Source organism: Astyanax mexicanus, chromosome 6 (genome assembly GCF_023375975.1).
Source record: "Astyanax mexicanus isolate ESR-SI-001 chromosome 6, AstMex3_surface, whole genome shotgun sequence".
In the NCBI taxonomy this organism is placed as follows: Eukaryota; Metazoa; Chordata; class Actinopteri; order Characiformes; family Acestrorhamphidae; genus Astyanax; species Astyanax mexicanus.
In genome coordinates, this window is record NC_064413.1 from 52,156,901 (window position 1) to 52,182,647 (window position 25,747).

Sequence of the window (25,747 nt, forward strand, 5' to 3'; positions counted from 1 at the left end):
AGGGCGCAGGCCCTTCACTTTTGGTTGGTGGTAAAAGCCTCTTTTGTACAGTTTTCTGTTAAATTAGCAATCTAATCAGCGTTCACCTCACCATGCTGATGTAATAATTTCGAAAATGAAATTTAATATTTATAAATATGGCTTTTATTTGGAAGGGAATCTAACATGAGCTTTAAAATAATGCAGCAGAACTGGTGAAGGTATGAAACTTTTCCACTCTTCAACTGTTTAATTACTTTACATTTACACTTATCTAGACAAATAGAAACTCATTCTAAAAGTTGATGATCTTCTCCTAGTTTGTTTCTGCCTTATTTAAGATTTTCAGGATGTTTAGTCTAATCAGAAACCCCGATAATTATGCTTAATAAGAGTTCAAATAAGGAGTAATATAAAATAGATGTAATATAAAAATCAAAATGTAATTTCTAACAGTTAAATAAAAATGTTATAGAACAGTTATTGAGAATTTTATTCTTCTATAGAAGATTTAAGGGGAATAAAAAAGCTAGTAAAACCAGAGGAAATTGCAAAAAAAAAGTGATTTTGTCATTTAATCAAATACGTAATGATCAAATCATTTTTACAGAATAAATTCTCCTTTATTTTAAGTTATATTGCAGCATTTCATATAATTTTTACACACTTAACTAAAATACTGAAAGTGTTAAGCATCATTTATAAGGCTGGTATCAGTTTATTCCCTTACTCTCTTTACCAAGCTCTTCACAAACTGTCTGTTTTCCAGCTGAGCTTATTTACTGCTCTTTTCTGTGTAAATTCTGAGCTAGTTACCTAGCTAGCTTCACACAACTTTAGTGGCAGTGCTAAAGTAAATTCATGATTAGAGCAGCATTTGTGAGGTAGGTACATTTATGAGAAAGCTAGCCTGCTATTTTAATGGTATTACTGAGCTAAATCTCTGGTTAAAATTGCCCTGCTGAGCTAGGTATCTAAATGTGTATGTGTGACTGGAATAGCACGTCTGAAGTAAGTGTATTATTAAAATACCACTGCTGAGGTAAATTTATTCTGTGAATGCCTGTTAAAGTTGTTGATTACTCTGTATAAAGAATGTTTAATTTTGTGATTCTGCTAGCTAGCTAACATAGTAACATTAGCAGCAAGTTAGCTACGTTATTGGGGAGAAAACTAACATTAGCTGAGAGCTAGCTAACATAATAGCATTAGCAGCAAGTTAGCTACGTTATTGGGGAGAGAACTAAAATTAGCAGAGAGCTAGCTAACATACTAAAGTTAGGGACAAGTTAGCTACGTTATTGAGTGGAGAACTAACGTTAGCAGAGAGCTAGCTAATATAGTAACATTAGCAGCAAGTTAGCTACATTATTGGGGAGAGAACTAAAGTTAGCAGAGAGCTAGCTAACATACTAACATTAGCAGCATGTTAGCTAGGTAATTGGGGAGAGAACTAAAGTTAGCAGAGTGCTAGCTAACATTACCAGGGAGATGGACAAGGTTAGCAGAGAGCTAGCTAACATGCTAACATTAGCAGCAAGTTAGCTACGTTATTGGGGAGAGAACTAACGTTAGCAGAGAGCTAGCTAACATACTAACATTAGTGGTGAGTTAGCTAACTAACTATGTTACCAAGGTAACGTACCAAGTAACATATAATTGTAGGCTGCTTTTTACAATTATTAATATTATTATAGTAGTAGTAGTAGTAATACTAAAAGTAGCAATGGTTTTAGTAGTATTATTAGTATTATAAAGTAGTAATAGTAGTAGTATTAGTAATATAAAAATCATAACTACAATTTAATTGATCAATTCCTTTCAATCTAAACAACATGCCTTCACTGTGTTCTTTTAAGTGTTTTTAATTATTCCTTATGGTTCCTACACGCAATTCAGTGTGTTGTTTAGCATAATGCAACGTACATATGTTATGTTGTCTCTGTTCTGCATCAGAATCAGAATGACAAAAAAACAAAACAAATTGATACCAACTGGCAAACTACCAAAGAAATCATGGCTACATTTTTGGGTCTTAAATTATATTTTTGAGGTCATAATAAGGTATTAAAAGCATTAAATTTGACTTTTAAAATGGTGCAGGAACCCTGGAGTATGATGTTAAAATTCCAGTTATGACGTTGTTATTGTGTAATTTGATACATCAGGATTTTTATCTTAAAATATTTAGCTATGTGCCCATAGCTGAATGCATCTCTAATTTTGAATTTGGTGTCAATATATAAAAAAATCGTCTAGGTTTATGGGCTACAGAGATTTGGGATTGGCCAGTTTACATTATAAAATGCATCATTTTATCATATTTTTTTAGTTAAAAGATCTCTCTTAAAGCAGCTGTTTTTGTATGAGTGCTAGCGTGTAAATGGCTGGTTATGAGATGGTGGGTGATTGGTGGGTGATTTAGGGCTGTTTAATGTGAATATGTATTTGTGAAAATATTTTTTTAGGATGTGCTTAAAATACATTTCTAAGGGTTATGTCTACACTTTTGTTTTAGGCAGGGGATGGAAGACGTAAATTAATTCAGCACACTTAAATTAAGGGAATACACATCTAACTATGTGTCACACTTTTTTTCACACCCTGTATATAAGTAATATAAAACAATATGAATTAGAAGAGTCTTATTTCTTAAAATAATGCTTTAAAACCTGTGACTCCTTTAGACATCTCTATATCAAATGAAACCACAAAAATATCAAATTTAAATAAATGTATTTTTTTTCATCAGTGAGTGGCAAAAGAACATGAATCTTTGCTTTTAGTATCCGGTGTGACCTAAGTATTTACAGCAACTCTTAATAGGTCCTGCACATCAGCTTGGAGGAATTTTAGAATTCACATTTCCATAGCTCTAAGCCATCCTCTCCTATATTCCAAAAAAAAAAGAAAATGGCCCAAATCTTTATACTGATGCTGCTGCCACCACCATGTTTCACAGGTTGGATGAGGTTTTTGTGCTGAAATGCAGCCTTTCCTTTCAAACATTACACTTCTCATGTTAAATCATTTAAATCAGATTTTGACCAATAGGGTTCCAACAATAATGATCAGGTTTTGAATATCAGTAAATTATCTAAGGATTTAGAGATTTATAGAACACTGAGTAATCAGAGTTTTGGTTCACATTAAACTCAGGTTTACTCTTCCTTTGTCTCTTCAGAAATTAATGCCATCCCGTTCCAAGTCCTCTCCATTTCCTGATTTTTTTCATTACGAATACACAAGCAGGAGACTTTACAAAGCTGAATATTAAGCTGCTGAAAGAAAGAAGGAAATATGGCATCCAGAAGAATTCTCAAAAGTACTACAGCATGCGGAAATGTGGAGAAGAGTACAGGCAAGGACAAAACCCATCACTGCACAGACTGTGGGAAGAGCTTTACTCAACAGAGAAGTCTTAAACAACACCAGTTAATTCACACTGGAGACAAGCCCTATCACTGCTCGGAATGTGGGAAAAGTTTTACTAGACAGATTGGCCTCAAAAAACACCAGCACATTCACACTGGAGAGAGACCATATCACTGCATGAACTGTGGGAGGAGCTTTACTCAACAGAGTGGTCTTAAACAACACCAGTTAATTCACACTGGAGAGAAACCGTATCACTGTTCAGAGTGTGGCAAGAGCTTTAATCTTCAGAGTAACCTCAAAAAACACCAGCGCATTCACACTCAAGAGAAACCGTATCACTGCTCAGAGTGTCTCAAAAGCTTTAATCAACAGAGTATTCTTAAAACACATCAGCGCATTCACACTGGAGAGAAACCGTATCCCTGCTTACAGTGTGGCAAGAGCTTTAATCAACAGAGTATTCTTAAAAGACACCAGCGCATTCACACTGGAGAGAAACCGTGTCACTGCTCAGAGTGCGGCAAAAGTTTTAATCGACAGAGTACCCTCAAAAAACACCAGCGCATTCACACTGGAGAGAAACCCTATCACTGCCCAGAGTGTGGAAAAACTTTTACTCAACAGAGTGGTCTCAAAAAACACCAGCTCATTCATACAGAGGAAAAACCGTTTCACTGCTCAGACTGTGGGAAGAGTTTCACCAAAAAGGGTCTTCTCCAGCAACACCAGCACATTCACACTGGAGTAAAACCATATTACTGCTCAGAGTGTGGGAAGAGTTTTACTGGAATGAGTGGCATCCGAACACACCAACTTATTCACACTGGAGAGAAACCGTATCACTGCTCAGAGTGCGGCAAAAGCTTTAATCAACAGAGTATTCTTAAAACACATCAGCGCATTCACACTGGAGAGAAACCGTATCACTGCTCAGAGTGTGACAAAAGCTTTAATCGTCAGAGTAACCTCAAAAGGCACCAGCGCATTCACACTGGAGAAAAACCGTATCACTGCTCACAGTGTGGCAAAAGCTTTAATCGACAGAGCAACCTCAAAACACACCAGCGCATTCACACTGGAGTAAAACCAAATGAGCAACCATCTTGTTCTGGATGAACTGATCTATTATCAATTATCAAATGTGGTATATTATTCAAATACTGTATCATCCTGTTCATCTGGAGTGCACCTCACTGCTCACAGACAAATTTTCCATAATGCACATACCGGTCATGTGACTACTACCTCCACCAGTCAGAACTTATCTGCTCACAGTCACCTGAGTACTGATTTAGCACACCTGTATATAAGTTTATTTAAGCAAAAGTTCCTTGTAATGAATTGTATTGGTTTTAACAGTGTACACTGAGTGTTTATTTGATTGTTTCTGATTCTATTACCGTTACTAACCTTTTCTTGATTTGGTTTAGTTTTTTGCTTTTCTCATTTTCGGATAGGTTTGCCTGATTGTCAGCCACCTGGTTTAAAGTCTGTTTATTGTTAACTCATTAAATATAGATTCACTTTATTGTTATGACCTTCTACTGGCTTTATGCGTTCTTTTTTTGGATTGCTTCTTTTGTTGTAACCATCAGAATGAAATATTTTAATATTAAAATAGTTTTGAAAATAAATATTTGGTAAAGAATCAGTTTCCTTGCGTTTGAAAAACCGTTGAAGTCAATTCAGTTGAACTTATTGTCATTATACTGATACAGAGTTGCACAATGTGAAAAACAGTGTGAGGAAAATGATAAACAAAAATATTATTCCTTACTTAATTTCTCATTACTTTACTTTTAAGTAACATTTTAATACCCATACTTACCTTTACTTATTTTCTTAATATTCTTATTGCTTAATATTGAATTTAACTCCAGGATCATGGTGCAACATGGAACAAAAAGTACAATACAGACAGAATAAAATTTAAATCTATTAATTTAAATCTGAATTGTGGCAATATAAAGCTTTAATAAAAAATAAATACACAACATATAAAGCAAGCATTGCAATGCAGTTCTGTACTTTCTGAATATGCGTGGGAAGGGTGTGTAATATGCTATGAGATATAGGTGAAAGGCAAGAATTTACAGTACTTTTGTAGAATGTAGTATTATAGCAGCAAATATTCATGGTATTAAAGTATCTACAGTCTGTGAGCATCCATAGAGGTGTATGTTTGTGTTATTAGTGATATTTTATTTAATTTAGCCCGTATATGTTGAGTCTGGTGACCTGGGATAAGAAGCTGTTGCAGAATCTGTTTTTGAATAAATATTTAGTACAATTCAGTGTCATGGCAGTAAATGTTAATAGTAGATTGTGTTATTATTAAGAGTTTTTTTTTACAATTCAGTCTTCGTGTTGAAGAGTCTTATAGCCTGGGAGAAGAAGCTGTTGCAGAGTCTGGCAGTGATTGGTCAAATGCTCTGATTTTCTGCCAGATAGTGTGGGATAGGTGGGGTCTTCCATATAGCTTATGCCCTTTTTTGTATGCAGCATGTGATGTAAATGTTTATGTTTGAGAACATTTCATTGCTTAGTCTAACAACGAATGGGAGGATTTATTAAGCAGCAGCATCAGGCCAACACTCCACTGCCTTTCTCTGTGTAAATTTCACTTACGTCACTTTAGTATCACTGTTGAGGTAAATGTATTATTAGGATAGCAATTCTTTGGTACATTTATGACACAAATGGCACTGCTTGAGTAAATTTATGTTAGAATTAAAATTCACTATAAAAATTGCACTGCTCAAATAAAGTCATTATTAAACTTTTCTTTGTTTGGGACATTAAAACTGTAAAGTGTTTAATACATATTTTGAATATTGTAGTTTTGTAATTTCCCTTTAAAGAAAGTTTGGAATATTCAGTATTCAGTTTGGAAAAAAGGGGGAAATTAATTAAGACATGTTAAGTGTTTGTTTTATTTTTGCTACTTCTCTTTTTTAGTTATTTAAGTGCTGATGTTCATTTTTAAAGCACTATACATCATCATTTATGGTATCACCATATGCTTGCATTTTTTAAATATTGCAATAAATATTGCAAACACAAGAGCTATAAAATAAACACGCTGGGCTTGTTTTTCTGAACCAGATCACATTTAAAATTTTGAAAAATGGCAGGTTTAAGTTCATTTTTGCACACTTTACAGAAAGAAACTGTTCAGCATAATTTATAAGACTGGTGTTAGTTTATTCCTTTACAGAGCTCTTCACAAACTGGTTGTTTTCCAGCTGACAGGTAAAAGCTGTAGCTAGTTAGCTAAGCTGATCTAACTTACTGCTCCTATCTGTGTAAATTCCAAGCTAGATATCTTGCTAAGTTCACACCACTTGAGTGGCACTGCTGAGGTAGCATTTTTGAGGTAGGCAACTTACATGGTAGAATAGAAAAGTATATTTATGAGAAGAATTTTATGTAATTTGTGATAAAAGATGAGCTGTGTGTATTAGAATGGTATTACTGAGCTAAATCTATGGTTAAAATTGCCCTGCTGAGCTAGGTAACGTTAGCTAAATGTGTGACTGGAATAGCACGTATGTAAGTAAATGTATTATTAAAACACTACTGCTGAGGTAAATTTATTCAGTGAAAACCTGTTAAAGTTGTTGATTAGTCTTCAAAAGAATGATTATTTTGTGATTTTGTTTAGGGTATAACATGCCCACACACAGTTTATGAATCCTGTGAGTTTTAATTACAGCAGCATTCTCTAAAGCCTGAAAGAATGTGTAATAAACCCAATAAAAGCTATATAAAGTTTATCACAGCATTTTAACTCATGAAGTTCCTAAGTGATATTATTCTGAACTTTCTGAGAGCCTCACAGGACAGATAGCTATGTTACCAGGGAGATAACTAAGGTTAGCAGAGAAGCTAGCTAACATTAGCAGTGATCTAGCTAACATACTAAAGTTAGGGGCAAGTTAGCTACGTTACTGAGTGAGAAACTAATGTTAGTGGAGAGCCAGCTAAGATACTAACATTAGCAGCAAGTTAGCTACGTTACTGAGTGGGGAACTAAGGTTAGCAGAGAGCTAGCTAACATGACCAGAGAGAAAAATAACTTTTGCAGATTGCTAGCTAACATACTAACATTAGCAGCAAGTTAGCTATGTTATTGTGGAGAGAACTAACATTAGCAGAGAGCTAGCTAACATACTAATATTTGGGGCAAGTTACCTACGTTACTGAGTGGGGAACTAATGTTAGCATAGAGCTAGCTAACATTACCAGGGAGAAAAATAAGGTTAGCAGAGACCTAGCTAACATACTAACATTAGCAACAGGTTAGCTACATTATTGGGGAGAGAACTAACGTTATAAGAGAGCTAGCTAACATACTAACATTAGCAGCAAGTTAGCTATGTTATTGGGGAGAGAACTAACATTAGCAGAGAGCTAGCTAACATACTAATATTTGGGGCAAGTTACCTACGTTACTGAGTGGGGAACTAATGTTAGCATAGAGCTAGCTAACATTACCAGGGAGAAAAATAAGGTTAGCAGAGACCTAGCTAATATACTAACATTAGCAACAAGTTAGCTACATTATTGGGGAGAAAACTAACGTTATAAGAGAGCTAGCTAACATACTAACATTAGCAGCAAGTTAGCTACATTATTGGGGAATGAATGAACGTTAGTGGAGAGCTAGCTAACATGCTAAAATTTGGGATTGGCCAGTTTACATTTTAAAATGCATCATTTTATTATATTTTTTAGTGAAAAGATCTCTCTTGAAGCAGCTGTTTTTGGATGAGGGCTGGCTGGTAAATGGCTGGTTATGAGATAGTGGGTGATTGGTGGGTGATTTAGGGCTGTTTAATGTGAATATGTATGTGTGAAAATATATTTTTAGGATGTGCTTAAAATTCATTTGTAAGGATTATGTCTACATTTTTGTTTCAGGCTGGGGATGGAAGACGTAAATTAATTCAGCACACTTAAATTAAGGGAATACACATCTAACTATGTGTCACACTTGTTTCACACCCTGTATATAAGTAATATAAAACAATATGAATTAGAAGAGTCTTATTTCTTAAAATAATGCTTTAAAACCTGTGACTCCTTTAGACATCTCTATTTAAAATGAAACCATAAAAAATATCAAATTTAAATAAATGTATTTTTTTTAATCAGTGAGTGGAAAAAGAACATGAATCTTTGCCTTTAGTATCCGGTGTGACCTAAGTATTTACAGCAACTCTTAATAAGTCCTGCACATCAGCTTGGAGGAATTTTATTTCTTTCCTCTTTAAAAAAATTGATTCAGCTCTGTTATGTTGGTGGATTTTCTCTCATAAACTGCTGCTTCAACTCCTTCCACAACGTTCTCTTAATATTCAGCCTACCCTCAGATTTTTCTGGCATAGTTTAGAATTCATTGTTCCATATTTCTAAGCCATCCTCTCCCATATTCCAAAAAAAAAAAGAAGAAGAAAATGGCCCAAATCGTTATACTGGTACTTATGTAAAATCATTTAAAACAGATTTGGACCAATAGGGTTCCAACAATAATGATCAGGTTTTAAATCTCAGTAAATGATATAAAGATTTAGAGATTTAGAAAACACTGAATAATCAGAGTTTTGGCTCACATTAAACTTAGGTTTACTCTTCCTTTGTCTCTTCAGAAATTAATGCCATCCCGATCCAAGTCCTCTCCAGTTCCTAATCTTTTCCATTACGAATACACAAGCAGGAGACTTTACAAAGCTGAATATTAAGCTGCTGAAAGAAAGAAGGAAATATGGCATCCAGAAGAATCTCCAAAATTACTACAGCATGCGGAAATGTGGAGAAGAGTACAGGCAAGGACAAAACCCATCACTGCTCAGACTGTGGGAAGAGTTTTATTGCAAAGAGTCATCTCCAGCGACACCAGCGCATTCACACAGGAGAGAAACCGTATCACTGCACAGACTGTGGGAAGAGTTTTATTGCAAAGAGTCATCTCCAGCGACACCAGTGCATTCACACTGGAGACAAACCGTATCACTGTACAGACTGTGGGAAGAGCTTTACTCAACAGAGAAGTCTTAAACAACACCAGTTAATTCACACTGGAGACAAGCCCTATCACTGCTCGGAATGTGGGAAAAGCTTTACTAGACAGATTGGCCTCAAAAAACACCAGCACATTCACACTGGAGAGAGACCATATCACTGCATGAACTGTGGGAGGAGCTTTACTCAACAGAGTGGTCTTAAACAACACCAGTTAATTCACACTGGAGAGAAACCGTATCACTGTTCAGAGTGTGGCAAGAGCTTTAATCTTCAGGGTAACCTCAAAAAACACCAGCGCATTCACACTGGAGAGAAACCGTTTCACTGCTCAGACTGTGGCAAGAGCTTTAATCAACAGAGTAACCTCAAGAAACACCAGCGCATTCACACTGGAGATAAACCGTATCACTGCCCAGAGTGTGGAAAAAGTTTTACTCAAGAGAGTGGTCTCAAAGAACACCAGCTCATTCATACAGAGGAAAAACCGTATCAATGCTCAGACTATGGGAAGAGTTTCACCAAAAAGGGTCTTCTCCAGCAACATCAGCGCATTCACACTGGAGAGAAACCGTATCCCTGCTTACAGTGTGGCAAGAGCTTTAATCAACAGAGTATTCTTAAAATACACCAGCGCATTCACACTGGAGAGAAACCGTATCACTGCTCAGAGTGCGGCAAAAGTTTTAATCGACAGAGTAACCTCAAAAAACACCAGCGCATTCACACTGGAGAGAAACCCTATCACTGCCCAGAGTGTGGAAAAACTTTTACTCAACAGAGTGGTCTCAAAGAACACCAGCTCATTCATACAGAGGAAAAACCGTTTCACTGCTCAGACTGTGGGAAGAGTTTCACCAAAAAGCGTCTTCTCCAGCAACACCAGCACATTCACACTGGAGTAAAACCATATTACTGCTCAGAGTGTGGGAAGAGTTTTACTGGAATGAGTGGCATCCGAACACACCAACTTATTCACACTGGAGAGAAACCGTATCACTGCTCAGAGTGCGGCAAAAGCTTTAATCAACAGAGTATTTTTAAAACACATCAGCGCATTCACACTGGAGAGAAACCGTATCACTGCTCAGAGTGCGACAAAAGCTTTAATTGTCAGAGTATTCTTAACAGACACCAGCGCATTCACACTGGAGAGAAACCATATCTCTGTTTAGAGTGTGGCAAGAGCTTTAATCTTCAGAGTAACCTCAAAAGGCACCAGCGCATTCACACTGGAGAAAAACCGTATCACTGCTCACAGTGTGGCAAAAGCTTTAATCGACAGAGCAACCTCAAAACACACCAGCGCATTCACACTGGAGAAAAACCGTATCACTGCTCACAGTGTGGCAAAAGCTTTAATCGACAGAGCAACCTCAAAACACACCAGCGCATTCACACTGGAGTAAAACCAAATGAGCAACCATCTTGTTCTGGATGAACTGATCTATTATCAATTATCAAATGTGGTATATTATTCAAATACTGTATCATCCTGTTCCTCTGGAGTGCACCTCACTGCTCACAGACAAATTTTCCATAATGCACATACCGGTCATGTGACTACTACCTCCACCAGTCAGAACTTATCTGCTCACAGTCACCTGAGTACTGATTTAGCACACCTGTATATAAGTTTATTTAAGCAAAAGTTCCTTGTAATGAATTGTATTGGTTTTAACAGTGTACACAGAGTGTTTATTTGATTGTTTCTGATTCTATTACCGTTACTAACCTTTTCTTGATTTGGTTTAGTTTTTTAATTTTCTCATTTTCGGATAGGTTTGCCTGATTGTCAGCCACCTGGTTTAAAGTCTGTTTATTGTTAACTCATTAAATATAGTTTCACTTTATTGTTATGACCTTCTACTGGCTTTATGAGTTCTTTTTTTGGATTGCTTCTTTTGTTGTAACCATCAGAATGAAATATTTTAATATTAAAATAGTTTTGAAAATAAATATTTGGTAAAGAATCAGTTTCCTTGCGTTTGAAAAACCGTTGAAGTCAATTCAGTTGAACTTATTGTCATTATACTGATACAGAGTTGCACAATGTGAAAAAACAGTGTGAGGAAAATGATAAACAAAAATATTATTCCTTACTTAATTTCTCATTACTTTACTTTTAAGTAACATTTTAATACCCATACTTACTTTTACTTATTTTCTTAATATTCTTATTGCTTAATATTGAATTTAACTCCAGGATCATGGTGCAACATGGAACAAAAAGTACAATACAGACAGCATAAAATTTAAATCTTTTAATTTAAATCTGAATTGTGGCAATATAAAGCTTTAAAAAAAAAATAAATACACAACATATAAAGCAAGCATTGCAATGCAGTTCTGTACTTTCTGAATGTGCGTGGGAAGGGTGTGTAATATGCTATGAGATATAGGTGAAAGGCAAGAATTTACAGTACTTTTGTAGAATGTAGTATTATAGCAGCAAATATTCATGGTATTAAAGTATCTACAGTCTGTGAGCATCCATAGAGGTGTATGTTTGTGTTATTAGTGATATTTTATTTAATTTAGCCCCAATATGTTGAGTCTGGTGACCTGCGATAAGAAGCTGTTGCAGAATCTGTTTTTGAATAAATATTTAGTACAATTCAGTGTCATGGCAGTAAATATTAATAGTAGATTGTGTTATTATTAAGAGTTTTTTTTTTTTTTACAATTCAGTCTTCGTGTTGAAGAGTCTTATAGCCTGGGAGAAGAAGCTGTTGCAGAGTCTGGCAGTGATTGGTCAAATGCTCTGATTTTCTGCCAGATGTGGGATAGGTGGGGTCTTCCATATAGCTTATGCCCTTTTTTGTATGCAGCATGTGATGTAAATGTTTATGTTTGAGAACATTTCATTGCTTAGTCTAACAACGAATGGGAGGATTTATTAAGCAGCAGCATCAGGCCAACACTCCACTGCCTTTCTCTGTGTAAATTTCACTTACGTCACTTTAGTAGCACTGTTGAGGTAAATGTATTATTAGGATAGCAATTCTTTGGTACATTTATGACACAAATGGCACTGCTTGAGTAAATTTATGTTAGAATTAAAATTCACTATAAAAATTGCACTGCTCAAATAAAGTCATTATTAAACTTTTCTTTGTTTGGGACATTAAAACTGTAAAGTGTTTAATACATATTTTGAATATTGTAGTTTTGTAATTTCCCTTTAAAGAAAGTTTGGAATATTCAGTATTCAGTTTGGAAAAAAGGGGGAAATTAATTAAGACATGTTAAGTGTTTGTTTTATTTTTGCTACTTCTCTTTTTTAGTTATTTAAGTGCTGATGTTCATTTTTAAAGCACTATACATCATCATTTATGGTATCTCCATATGCTTGCATTTTTTAAATATTGCAATAAATATTGCAAACACAAGAGCTATAAAATAAACACGCTGGGCTTGTTTTTCTGAACCAGATCGCATTTAAAATTTTGAAAAATGGCAGGTTTAAGTTCATTTTTGCACACTTTACAGAAATAAACTGTTCAGCATATAAGACTGGTGTTAGTTTATTCCTTTACAGAGCTCTTCACAAACTGGTTGTTTTCCAGCTGACAGGTAAAAGCTGTAGCTAGTTAGCTAAGCTGATCTAACTTACTGCTCCTATCTGTGTAAATTCCAAGCTAGTTATCTTGCTAAGTTCACACCACTTGAGTGGCACTGCTGAGGTAGGCAACTTACATGGTAGAATAGCAAAGTATATTTATGAGAAGAATTTTATGTAATTTGTGATAAAAGATGAGCTGTGTGTATTAGAATGGTATTACTGAGCTAAATCTATGGTTAAAATTGCCCTGCTGAGCTAGGTAACGTTAGCTAAATGTGTGACTGGAATAGCACGTATGTAAGTAAATGTATTATTAAAACACTACTGCTGAGGTAAATTTATTCAGTGAAAACCTGTTAAAGTTGTTGATTAGTCTTCAAAAGAATGATTATTTTGTGCTTTTGTTTAGGGTATAACATGGCCAAACACAGTTTATGAATCCTGTGAGTTTTAATTACAGCAGCATTCTCTAAAGCCTGAAAGAATGTGTAATAAACCCAATAAAAGCTATATAAAGTTTATCACAGCATTTTAACTCATGAAGTTCCTAAGTGATATTATTCTGAACTTTCTGAGAGCCTCACAGGACAGATAGCTATGTTACCAGGGAGATAACTAAGGTTAGCAGAGAAGCTAGCTAACATTAGCAGTGATCTAGCTAACATACTAAAGTTAGGGGCAAGTTAGCTACGTTACTGAGTGAGAAACTAATGTTAGTGGAGAGCCAGCTAAGATACTAACATTAGCAGCAAGTTAGCTACGTTACTGAGTGGGGAACTAATGTTAGTGGAGAGCTAGCCAACATTACCAGGGAGAAAAATAAGGTTAGCAGAGAGCTAGCTAACATGACCAGAGAGAAAAATAACTTTTGCAGAGAGCTAGCTAACATACTAACATTAGCAGCAAGTTAGCTATGTTATTGGGGAGAGAACTAACATTAGCAGAGAGCTAGCTAACATACTAATATTTGGGGCAAGTTACCTACGTTACTGAGTGGGGAACTAATGTTAGCATAGAGCTAGCTAACATTACCAGGGAGAAAAATAAGGTTAGCAGAGACCTAGCTAACATACTAACATTAGCAACAAGTTAGCTACATTATTGGGGAGAGAACTAACGTTATAAGAGAGCTAGCTAACATACTAACATTAGCAGCAAGTTAGCTACATTATTGGGGAGAGAATGAACGTTAGTGGAGAGCTAGCTAACATGCTAAAATTTGGGATTGGCCAGTTTACATTTTAAAATGCATCATTTAATTATATTTTTTAGTGAAAAGATCTCTCTTGAAGCAGCTGTTATTGGATGAGGGCTGGCTGGTAAATGGCTGGTTATGAGATAGTGGGTGATTGGTGGGTGATTTAGGGCTGTTTAATGTGAATATGTATGTGTGAAAATATATTTTTAGGATGTGCTTAAAATTCATTTGTAAGGATTATGTCTACATTTTTGTTTCAGGCTGGGGATGGAAGACGTAAATTAATTCAGCACACTTAAATTAAGGGAATACACATCTAACTATGTGTCACACTTGTTTCACACCCTGTATATAAGTAATATAAAACAATATGAATTAGAAGAGTCTTATTCCTTAACATAATGCTTTAAAACCTGTGACTCCTTTAGACATCTCTATTTTAAATGAAACCATAAAAAATATCAAATTTAAATAAATGTATTTTTTTTAATCAGTGAGTGGAAAAAGAACATGAATCTTTGCCTTTAGTATCCGGTGTGACCTAAGTATTTACAGCAACTCTTAATAAGTCCTGCACATCAGCTTGGAGGAATTTTATTTCTTTCCTCTTTAAAAAAAACTGATTCAGCTCTGTTATGTTGGTGGATTTTCTCGCATAAACTGCTGCTTCAACTCCTTCCACAACGTTCTCTTAATATTCATCCTACCCTCAGATTTGTTTGGCATAGTTTAGAATTCATTTTTCCATAGCTCTAAGCCATCCTCTCCCATATTCCAAAAAAGAAAAAGAAAATGGCCCAAATCGTAATACTGATGCTGCCACCACCACGTTTCACAGATTGGATGAGGTTTTTGTGCTGAAATGCAGCCTTTCCTTTCAAACATTACACTTCTTATGTAAAATCATTTAAAACTGATTTGGACCAATAGGGTTGCAACAATAATGATCAGGTTTTGAATCTCAGTAAATGATCTAAAGATTTAGAGATTTAGAGAACACTGAATAATCAGAGTTTTGGTTCACATTAAACTTGTGTACTCTTCCTTTGTCTCTTCAGATATTAATGTCATCCCGATCCATGTCCTCTCCAGTTCCTGTTTTTTTTCATTACGAATACACAAGCAGGAGACTTTACAAAGCTGAATATTAAGCTGCTGAAAGAAAGAAGGAAATATGGCATCCAGAAGAATCTCCAAAACTACTACAGCATGCAGAAATGTGGAGAAGAGTACAGGCAAGGACAAAACCCATCACTGCTCAGACTGTGGGAAGAGCTTTACTCAACAGAGAAGTCTTAAACAACACCAGTTAATTCACACTGGAGACAAGCCCTATCACTGCTCGGAATGTGGGAAAAGTTTTACTAGACAGATTGGCCTCAAAAAACACCAGCACATTCACACTGGAGAGAGACCATATCACTGCATGAACTGTGGGAGGAGCTTTACTCAACAGAGTGGTCTTAAACAACACCAGTTAATTCACACTGGAGAGAAACCGTATCACTGCTCACAGTGTGGCAAGAGCTTTAATCAACAGAGTATTCTTAAAACACATCAGCGCATTCACACTGGAGAGAAACCGTATCACTGCTCAGAGTGTGGCAAAAGCTTTAATCGACAGAGTATTCTTAAAACACATCAGCGCATTCACACTGGAGAGAAACCCTATCACTGCCCAGAGTGTGGAAAAACTTTTACTCAACAGAGTGGTCTCAAAGAACACCAGCTCATTCATACAGAGGAAAAACCGTTTCACTGCTCAGACTGTGGGAAGAGTTTCACTAAAAAGGGTCTTCTCCAGCAACACCAGCACATTCACACTGGAGTAAAACCATATTACTGCTCAGAGTGTGGGAAGAGTTTTACTGGAATGAGTGGCATCCGAACACACCAACTTATTCACACTGGAGAGAAACCGTATCACTGCTCACAGTGTGGCAAGAGCTTTAATCAACAGAGTATTCTTAAAACACATCAGCGCATTCACACTGGAGAGAAACCGTATCACTGCTCAGAGTGCGGCAAAAGTTTTAATCAACAGAGTATTTTTAAAACACATCAGCGCATTCACACTGGAGAGAAACCGTATCACTGCTCAGAGTGCGACAAAAGCTTTAATTGTCAGAGTATTCTTAAAAGACACCAGCGCATTCACACTGGAGAAAAACCGTATCACTGCTCAGAGTGTGGCAAAAGCTTTAATCGACAGAGTAACCTCAAAACACACCAGCACATTCACACTGGAGTAAAACCAAATGAGCAACCATCTTGTTCTGGATGAACTGATCTATTATCAATTATCAAATGTGGTATATTATTCAAATACTGTATCATCCTGTTCCTCTGGAGTGCACCTCACTGCTCACAGACAAATTTTCCATAATGCACATACCGGTCATGTGACTACTACCTCCACCAGTCAGAACTTATCTGCTCACAGTCACCTGAGTACTGATTTAGCACACCTGTATATAAGTTTATTTAAGCAAAAGTTCCTTGTAATGAATTGTATTGGTTTTAACAGTGTACACTGAGTGTTTATTTGATTGTTTCTGATTCTATTACCGTTACTAACCTTTTCTTGATTTGGTTTAGTTTTTTGCTTTTCTCATTTTCGGATAGGTTTGCCTGATTGTCAGCCACCTGGTTTAAAGTCTGTTTATTGTTAACTCATTAAATATAGATTCACTTTATTGTTATGACCTTCTACTGGCTTTATGAGTTCTTTTTTTGGATTGCTTCTTTTGTTGTAACCATCAGAATGAAATATTTTAATATTAAAATAGTTTTGAAAATAAATATTTGGTAAAGAATCAGTTTCCTTGCGTTTGAAAAACCGTTGAAGTCAATTCAGTTGAACTTATTGTCATTATACTGATACAGAGTTGCACAATGTGAAAAACAGTGTGAGGAAAATGATAAACAAAAATATTATTCCTTACTTAATTTCTCATTACTTTACTTTTAAGTAACATTTTAATACCCATACTTACCTTTACTTATTTTCTTAATATTCTTATTGCTTAATATTGAATTTAACTCCAGGATCATGGTGCAACATGGAACAAAAAGTACAATACAGACAGTATAAAATTTAAATCTATTAATTTAAATCTGAATTGTGGCAATATAAAGCTTTAATAAAAAAATAAATACACAACATATAAAGCAAGCATTGCAATGCAGTTCTGTACTTTCTGAATGTGCGTGGGAAGGGTGTGTAATATGCTATGAGATATAGGTGAAAGGCAAGAATTTACAGTACTTTTGTAGAATGTAGTATTATAGCAGCAAATATTCATGGTATTAAAGTATCTACAGTCTGTGAGCATCCATAGAGGTGTATGTTTGTGTTATTAGTGATATTTTATTTAATTTAGCCCGTATATGTTGAGTCTGGTGACCTGGGATAAGAAGCTGTTGCAGAATCTGTTTTTGAATAAATATTTAGTACAATTCAGTGTCATGGCAGTAAATATTAATAGTAGATTGTGTTATTATTAAGAGTTTTTTTTACAATTCAGTCTTCGTGTTGAAGAGTCTTATAGCCTGGGAGAAGAAGCTGTTGCAGAGTCTGGCAGTGATTGGTCAAATGCTCTGATTTTCTGCCAGATAGTGTGGGATAGGTGGGGTCTTCCATATAGCTTATGCCCTTTTTTGTATGCAGCATGTGATGTAAATGTTTATGTTTGAGAACATTTCATTGCTTAGTCTAACAACGAATGGGAGGATTTATTAAGCAGCAGCATCAGGCCAACACTCCACTGCCTTTCTCTGTGTAAATTTCACTTACGTCACTTTAGTAGCACTGTTGAGGTAAATGTATTATTAGGATAGCAATTCTTTGGTACATTTATGACACAAATGGCACTGCTTGAGTAAATTTATGTTAGAATTAAAATTCACTATAAAAATTGCACTGCTCAAATAAAGTCATTATTAAACTTTTCTTTGTTTGGGACATTAAAACTGTAAAGTGTTTAATACATATTTTGAATATTGTAGTTTTGTAATTTCCCTTTAAAGAAAGTTTGGAATATTCAGTATTCAGTTTGGAAAAAAGGGGGAAATTAATTAAGACATGTTAAGTGTTTGTTTTATTTTTGCTACTTCTCTTTTTTAGTTATTTAAGTGCTGATGTTCATTTTTAAAGCACTATACATCATCATTTATGGTATCTCCATATGCTTGCATTTTTTAAATATTGCAATAAATATTGCAAACACAAGAGCTATAAAATAAACACGCTGGGCTTGTTTTTCTGAACCAGATCGCATTTAAAATTTTGAAAAATGGCAGGTTTAAGTTCATTTTTGCACACTTTACAGAAATAAACTGTTCAGCATAATTTATAAGACTGGTGTTAGTTTATTCCTTTACAGAGCTCTTCACAAACTGGTTGTTTTCCAGCTGACAGGTAAAAGCTGTAGCTAGTTAGCTAAGCTGATCTAACTTACTGCTCCTATCTGTGTAAATTCCAAGCTAGTTATCTTGCTAAGTTCACACCACTTGAGTGGCACTGCTGAGGTAGCATTTTTGAGGTAGGCAACTTACATGGTAGAATAGCAAAGTATATTTATGAGAAGAATTTTATGTAATTTGTGATAAAAGATGAGCTGTGTGTGTTAGAATGGTATTACTGAGCTAAATCTATGGTTAAAATTGCCCTGCTGAGCTAGGTAACGTTAGCTAAATGTGTGACTGGAATAGCACGTATGTAAGTAAATGTATTATTAAAACACTACTGCTGAGGTAAATTTATTCAGTGAAAACCTGTTAAAGTTGTTGATTAGTCTTCAAAAGAATGATTATTTTGTGATTTTGTTTAGGGTATAACATGCCCACACACAGTTTATGAATCCTGTGAGTTTTAATTACAGCAGCATTCTCTAAAGCCTGAAAGAATGTGTAATAAACCCAATAAAAGCTATGTAAAGTTTATCACAGCATTTTAACTCATGAAGTTCCTAAGTGATATTATTCTGAACTTTCTGAGAGCCTCACAGGACAAATAGCTATGTTACCAGGGAGATAACTAAGGTTAGCAGAGAAGCTAGCTAACATTAGCAGTGATCTAGCTAACATACTAAAGTTAGGGGCAAGTTAGCTACGTTACTGAGTGAGAAACTAATGTTAGCAGAGAGCCAGCTAAGATACTAACATTAGCAGCAAGTTAGCTACGTTACTGAGTGGGGAACTAATGTTAGTGGAGAGCCAGCTAAGATACTAACATTAGCAGCAAGTTAGCTACGTTACTGAGTGAGAAACTAATGTTAGTGGAGAGCCAGCTAAGATACTAACATTAGCAGCAAGTTAGCTACGTTACTGAGTGGGGAACTAATGTTAGTGGAGAGCTAGCCAACATTACCAGGGAGAAAAATAAGGTTAGCAGAGAGCTAGCTAACATGACCAGAGAGAAAAATAACTTTTGCAGAGAGCTAGCTAACATACTAACATTAGCAGCAAGTTAGCTATGTTATTGGGGAGAGAACTAACATTAGCAGAGAGCTAGCTAACATACTAATATTTGGGGCAAGTTACCTACGTTACTGAGTGGGGAACTAATGTTAGCATAGAGCTAGCTAACATTACCAGGGAGAAAAATAAGGTTAGCAGAGACCTAGCTAACATACTAACATTAGCAACAAGTTAGCTACATTATTGGGGAGAGAACTAACGTTATAAGAGAGCTAGCTAACATACTAACATTAGCAGCAAGTTAGCTACATTATTGGGGAGAGAATGAACGTTAGTGGAGAGCTAGCTAACATGCTAAAATTTGGGATTGGCCAGTTTACATTTTAAAATGCATCATTTAATTATATTTTTTAGTGAAAAGATCTCTCTTAAAGCTGTTGTTTATGGATGAGGGCTGGCTGGTAAATGGCTGGTTATGAGATAGTGGGTGATTGGTGGGTGATTTAGGGCTGTTTAATGTGAATATGTATGTGTGAATATATTTTTAGGATGTGCTTAAAATTCATTTTGTCATATGTCTACATTTTTGTTTCAGGCTGGGGATGGAAGACGTAAATTAATTCAGCACACTTAAATTAAGGGAATACACATCTAACTATGTGTCACACTTGTTTCACACCCTGTATATAAGTAATATAAAACAATATGAATTAGAAGAGTCTTATTTCTTAAAATAATGCTTTAAAACCTGTGACTCCTTTAGACATCTCTATTTTAAATGAAACCACAAAAATATTAAACTTAAATAAATGTATTTTTTTAATCAGTGAGTGGAAAAAGAACATGAATCTTTGTCTTTAGTATCCGGTGTGACCTAAGTATTTACAGCAACTCTTAATAAGTCCTGCACATCAGCTTGGAGGAATTTTATTTCTTTCCTCTTTTAAAAAAACTGATTCAGCTCTGTTATTTTGGTGGATTTTGTCTCATAAACTGCTGCTTCAACTCCTTCCACAACGTTCTCTTAATATTCATCCTACCCTTAGATTTGTTTGGCACAGTTTAGAATTCATTTTTCCATAGCTCCAAGCCATCCTCTCCCATATTCCAAAAAAAAAATAAAATGGCCCAAATCGTAATACTGATGCTGCCACCACCATGTTTCACAGATTGGATGAGGTTTTTGTGCTGAAATGCAGCCTTTCCTTTCAAACATTACACTTCTTATGTAAAATCATTTAAAACTGATTTGGACCAATAGGGTTGCAACAATAATGATCAGGTTTTGAATCTCAGTAAATGATCTAAAGATTTTGAGATTTAGAGAACACTGAATAATCAGAGTTTTGGCTCACATTAAACTTAGGTGTACTCTTCCTTTGTCTCTTCAGAAATTAATGCCATCCCGATCCAAGTCCTCTCCAGTTCCTGATTTATTCCATTACAAATACACAAGCAGGAGACTTTACAAAGCTGAATATTAAGCTGCTGAAAGAAAGAAGGGACTATGGCATCCAAAAGAATCTCCAAAACTACTACAGCATGCAGAAATGTGGAGAAGAGTACAGGCAAGGACAAAACCCATCACTGCTCAGACTGTGGGAAGAGTTTTATTGCAAAGAGTCATCTCCAGCGACACCAGCGCATTCACACTGGAGACAAACCGTATCACTGCACAGACTGTGGGAAGAGCTTTACTCAACAGAGAAGTCTTAAACAACACCAGTTAATTCACACTGGAGAGAAACCGTATCACTGTTCAGAGTGTGGCAAGAGCTTTAATCTTCAGAGTAACCTCAAAAAACACCAGCGCATTCACACTGGAGAGAAACCGTTTCACTGCTCAGACTGTGGCAAGAGCTTTAATCAACAGAGTATTCTTAAAAGACACCAGCGCATTCACACTGGAGAGAAACCGTATCACTGCTCAGAGTGCGGCAAAAGTTTTAATCGACAGAGTACCCTCAAAAAACACCAGCGCATTCACACTGGAGAGAAACCATATCACTGCCCAGAGTGTGGAAAAACTTTTACTCAACAGAGTGGTCTCAAAAAACACCAGCTCATTCATACAGAGGAAAAACCGTTTCACTGCTCAGACTGTGGGAAGAGTTTCACCAAAAAGGGTCTTCTCCAGCAACACCAGCACATTCACACTGGAGTAAAACCATATTACTGCTCAGAGTGTGGGAAGAGTTTTACTGGAATGAGTGGCATCCGAACACACCAACTTATTCACACTGGAGAGAAACCGTATCACTGCTCAGAGTGCGGCAAAAGCTTTAATCGACAGAGTATTTTTAAAACACATCAGCGCATTCACACTGGAGAAAAACCGTATCACTGCTCACAGTGTGGCAAAAGCTTTAATCGACAGAGCAACCTCAAAACACACCAGCGCATTCACACTGGAGAAAAACCGTATCACTGCTCACAGTGTGGCAAAAGCTTTAATCGACAGAGCAACCTCAAAACACACCAGCGCATTCACACTGGAGTAAAACCAAATGAGCAACCATCTTGTTCTGGATGAACTGATCTATTATCAATTATCAAATGTGGTATATTATTCAAATACTGTATCATCCTGTTCCTCTGGAGTGCACCTCACTGCTCACAGACAAATTTTCCATAATGCACATACCGGTCATGTGACTACTACCTCCACCAGTCAGAACTTATCTGCTCACAGTCACCTGAGTACTGATTTAGCACACCTGTATATAAGTTTATTTAAGCAAAAGTTCCTTGTAATGAATTGTATTGGTTTTAACAGTGTACACAGAGTGTTTATTTGATTGTTTCTGATTCTATTACCGTTACTAACCTTTTCTTGATTTGGTTTAGTTTTTTGCTTTTCTCATTTTCGGATAGGTTTGCCTGATTGTCAGCCACCTGGTTTAAAGTCTGTTTATTGTTAACTCATTAAATATAGATTCACTTTATTGTTATGACCTTCTACTGGCTTTATGAGTTCTTTTTTTGGATTGCTTCTTTTGTTGTAACCATCAGAATGAAATATTTTAATATTAAAATAGTTTTGAAAATAAATATTTGGTAAAGAATCAGTTTCCTTGCGTTTGAAAAACCGTTGAAGTCAATTCAGTTGAACTTATTGTCATTATACTGATACAGAGTTGCACAATGTGAAAAACAGTGTGAGGAAAATGATAAACAAAAATATTATTCCTTACTTAATTTCTCATTACTTTACTTTTAAGTAACATTTTAATACCCATACTTACCTTTACTTATTTTCTTAATATTCTTATTGCTTAATATTGAATTTAACTCCAGGATCCTGGTGCAACATGGAACAAAAAGTACAATACAGACAGTATAAAATTTAAATCTATTAATTTAAATCTGAATTGTGGCAATATAAAGCTTTAATAAAAAAATAAATACACAACATATAAAGCAAGCATTGCAATGCAGTTCTGTACTTTCTGAATGTGCGTGGGAAGGGTGTGTAATATGCTATGAGATATAGGTGAAAGGTAAGAATTTACAGTACTTTTGTAGAATGTAGTATTATAGCAGCAAATATTCATGGTATTAAAGTATCTACAGTCTGTGAGCATCCATAGAGGTGTATGTTTGTGTTATTAGTGATATTTTATTTAATTTAGCCCGTATATGTTGAGTCTGGTGACCTGGGATAAGAAGCTGTTGCAGAATCTGTTTTTGAATAAATATTTAGTACAATTCAGTGTCATGGCAGTAAATATTAATAGTAGATTGTGTTATTATTAAGAGTTTTTTTTTTACAATTCAGTCTTCGTGTTGAAGAGTCTTATAGCCTGGGAGAAGAAGCTGTTGCAGAGTCTGGCAGTGATTGGTCAAATGCTCTGATTTTCTGCCAGATAGTGTGGGATAGGTGGGGTCTTCCATATAGCTTATGCCCTTTTTTGTATGCAGCATGTGATGTAAATGTTTATGTTTGAGAACATTTCATTGCTTAGTCTAACAACGAATGGGAGGATTTATTAAGCAGCAGCATCAGGCCAACACTCCACTGCCTTTCTCTGTGTAAATTTCACTTACGTCACTTTAGTATCACTGTTGAGGTAAAAGTATTATTAGGATAGCAATTCTTTGGTACATTTATGACACAAATGGCACTGCTTGAGTAAATTTATGTTAGAATTAAAATTCACTATAAAAATTGCACTGCTCAAATAAAGTCATTATTAAACTTTTCTTTGTTTGGGACATTAAAACTGTAAAGTGTTTAATACATATTTTGAATATTGTAGTTTTGTAATTTCCCTTTAAAGAAAGTTTGGAATATTCAGTATTCAGTTTGGAAAAAAGGGGGAAATTAATTAAGACATGTTAAGTGTTTGTTTTATTTTTGCTACTTCTCTTTTTTAGTTATTTAAGTGCTGATGTTCATTTTTAAAGCACTATACATCATCATTTATGGTATCACCATATGCTTGCATTTTTTAAATATTGCAATAAATATTGCAAACACAAGAGCTATAAAATAAACACGCTGGGCTTGTTTTTCTGAACCAGATCGCATTTAAAATTTTGAAAAATGGCAGGTTTCAGTTCATTTTTGCACACTTTACAGAAAGAAACTGTTCAGCATAATTTATAAGACTGGTGTTAGTTTATTCCTTTACAGAGCTCTTCACAAACTGGTTGTTTTCCAGCTGACAGGTAAAAGCTGTAGCTAGTTAGCTAAGCTGATCTAACTTACTGCTCCTATCTGTGTAAATTCCAAGCTAGTTATCTTGCTAAGTTCACACCACTTGAGTGGCACTGCTGAGGTAGCATTTTTGAGGTAGGCAACTTACATGGTAGAATAGAAAAGTATATTTATGAGAAGAATTTTATGTAATTTGTGATAAAAGATGAGCTGTGTGTATTAGAATGGTATTACTGAGCTAAATCTATGGTTAAAATTGCCCTGCTGAGCTAGGTAACGTTAGCTAAATGTGTGACTGGAATAGCACGTATGTAAGTAAATGTATTATTAAAACACTACTGCTGAGGTAAATTTATTCAGTGAAAACCTGTTAAAGTTGTTGATTAGTCTTCAAAAGAATGATTATTTTGTGATTTTGTTTAGGGTATAACATGCCCACACACAGTTTATGAATCCTGTGAGTTTTAATTACAGCAGCATTCTCTAAAGCCTGAAAGAATGTGTAATAAACCCAATAAAAGCTATATAAAGTTTATCCAAGCAATTTTAACTCATGAAGTTCCTAAGTGACATTATTCTGAACTTTCTGAGAGCCTCACAGGACAGATAGCTATGTTACCAGGGAGATAACTAAGGTTAGCAGAGAAGCTAGCTAACATTAGCAGTGATCTAGCTAACATACTAAAGTTAGGGGCAAGTTAGCTACGTTACTGAGTGAGAAACTAATGTTAGTGGAGAGCCAGCTAAGATACTAACATTAGCAGCAAGTTAGCTACGTTACTGAGTGGGGAACTAATGTTAGTGGAGAGCTAGCCAACATTACCAGGGAGAAAAATAAGGTTAGCAGAGAGCTAGCTAACATGACCAGAGAGAAAAATAACTTTTGCAGAGAGCTAGCTAACATACTAACATTAGCAGCAAGTTAGCTATGTTATTGGGGAGAGAACTAACATTAGCAGAGAGCTAGCTAACATACTAATATTTGGGGCAAGTTACCTACGTTACTGAGTGGGGAACTAATGTTAGCATAGAGCTAGCTAACATTACCAGGGAGAAAAATAAGGTTAGCAGAGACCTAGCTAACATACTAACATTAGCAACAAGTTAGCTACATTATTGGGGAGAGAACTAACGTTATAAGAGAGCTAGCTAACATACTAACATTAGCAGCAAGTTAGCTACATTATTGGGGAGAGAATGAACGTTAGTGGAGAGCTAGCTAACATGCTAAAATTTGGGATTGGCCAGTTTACATTTTAAAATGCATCATTTAATTATATTTTTTAGTGAAAAGATCTCTCTTGAAGCAGCTGTTATTGGATGAGGGCTGGCTGGTAAATGGCTGGTTATGAGATAGTGGGTGATTGGTGGGTGATTTAGGGCTGTTTAATGTGAATATGTATGTGTGAATATATTTCTAGGATGTGCTTAAAATTCATTTGTAAGGATTAGGCTATGTCTACATTTTTGTTTCAGGCTGGGGATGGAAGACGTAAATTAATTCAGCACACTTAAATTAAGG

At 35.5% G+C, this 25,747-nt stretch overlaps 4 protein-coding genes across 9 annotated transcripts in view; all 4 read left to right on the top strand.

Annotated features, from left to right (window-relative positions):
* Window positions 1–11,118, top strand: LOC125802523 (zinc finger protein 420-like). 3 transcript variants are annotated; one of them, XM_049480885.1, is made up of 3 exons: window positions 1–200; window positions 3,164–3,340; window positions 9,186–11,118. In XM_049480885.1, exons 2-3 carry the CDS (start codon window positions 3,280–3,282, stop codon window positions 10,820–10,822), a joined length of 1,698 nt encoding a protein of 565 aa, XP_049336842.1. In that variant the 5' UTR covers window positions 1–200; window positions 3,164–3,279; the 3' UTR covers window positions 10,823–11,118. The 3 variants fall into 3 exon arrangements, with proteins under 3 accessions (XP_049336842.1, XP_049336841.1, XP_049336843.1); XM_049480884.1 differs by lacking the exon at window positions 1–200 and adding an exon at window positions 679–863; XM_049480886.1 differs by lacking the exon at window positions 1–200 and adding an exon at window positions 864–990.
* actr3b (actin related protein 3B) overlaps window positions 1–25,747 on the top strand; it is a 108,005-nt gene that overhangs the window by 21,403 nt on the left and 60,855 nt on the right. The gene's annotated exons all lie outside the window — the stretch shown is intronic.
* The window catches only part of LOC125802525 (zinc finger protein 501-like), a 27,993-nt gene continuing 8,854 nt past the window's right edge, over window positions 6,609–25,747 (top strand). The window contains exons 1-2 of one of the 2 annotated variants that reach the window (XM_049480909.1): window positions 6,609–6,733; window positions 20,957–22,602. In XM_049480909.1, coding sequence (XP_049336866.1) covers window positions 21,073–22,098 — 1,026 coding nt within the window. In that variant the 5' untranslated portion in view covers window positions 6,609–6,733; window positions 20,957–21,072 and the 3' untranslated portion in view covers window positions 22,099–22,602. Of the gene's footprint in view, window positions 6,734–18,550; window positions 18,689–20,956 lie in introns of those variants that run through there. The other variant, XM_049480908.1, reaches the window with a different exon arrangement.
* Window positions 18,567–25,747, top strand: part of LOC125802524 (zinc finger protein 420-like) — a 28,627-nt gene continuing 21,446 nt past the window's right edge. Inside the window, exon 1 of one of the 2 annotated variants that reach the window (XM_049480901.1) lies at window positions 18,567–18,688. The gene's annotated coding sequence lies outside the window, so the exon portion shown is untranslated. Of the gene's footprint in view, window positions 18,689–24,238; window positions 24,361–25,747 lie in introns of those variants that run through there. The other variant, XM_049480900.1, reaches the window with a different exon arrangement.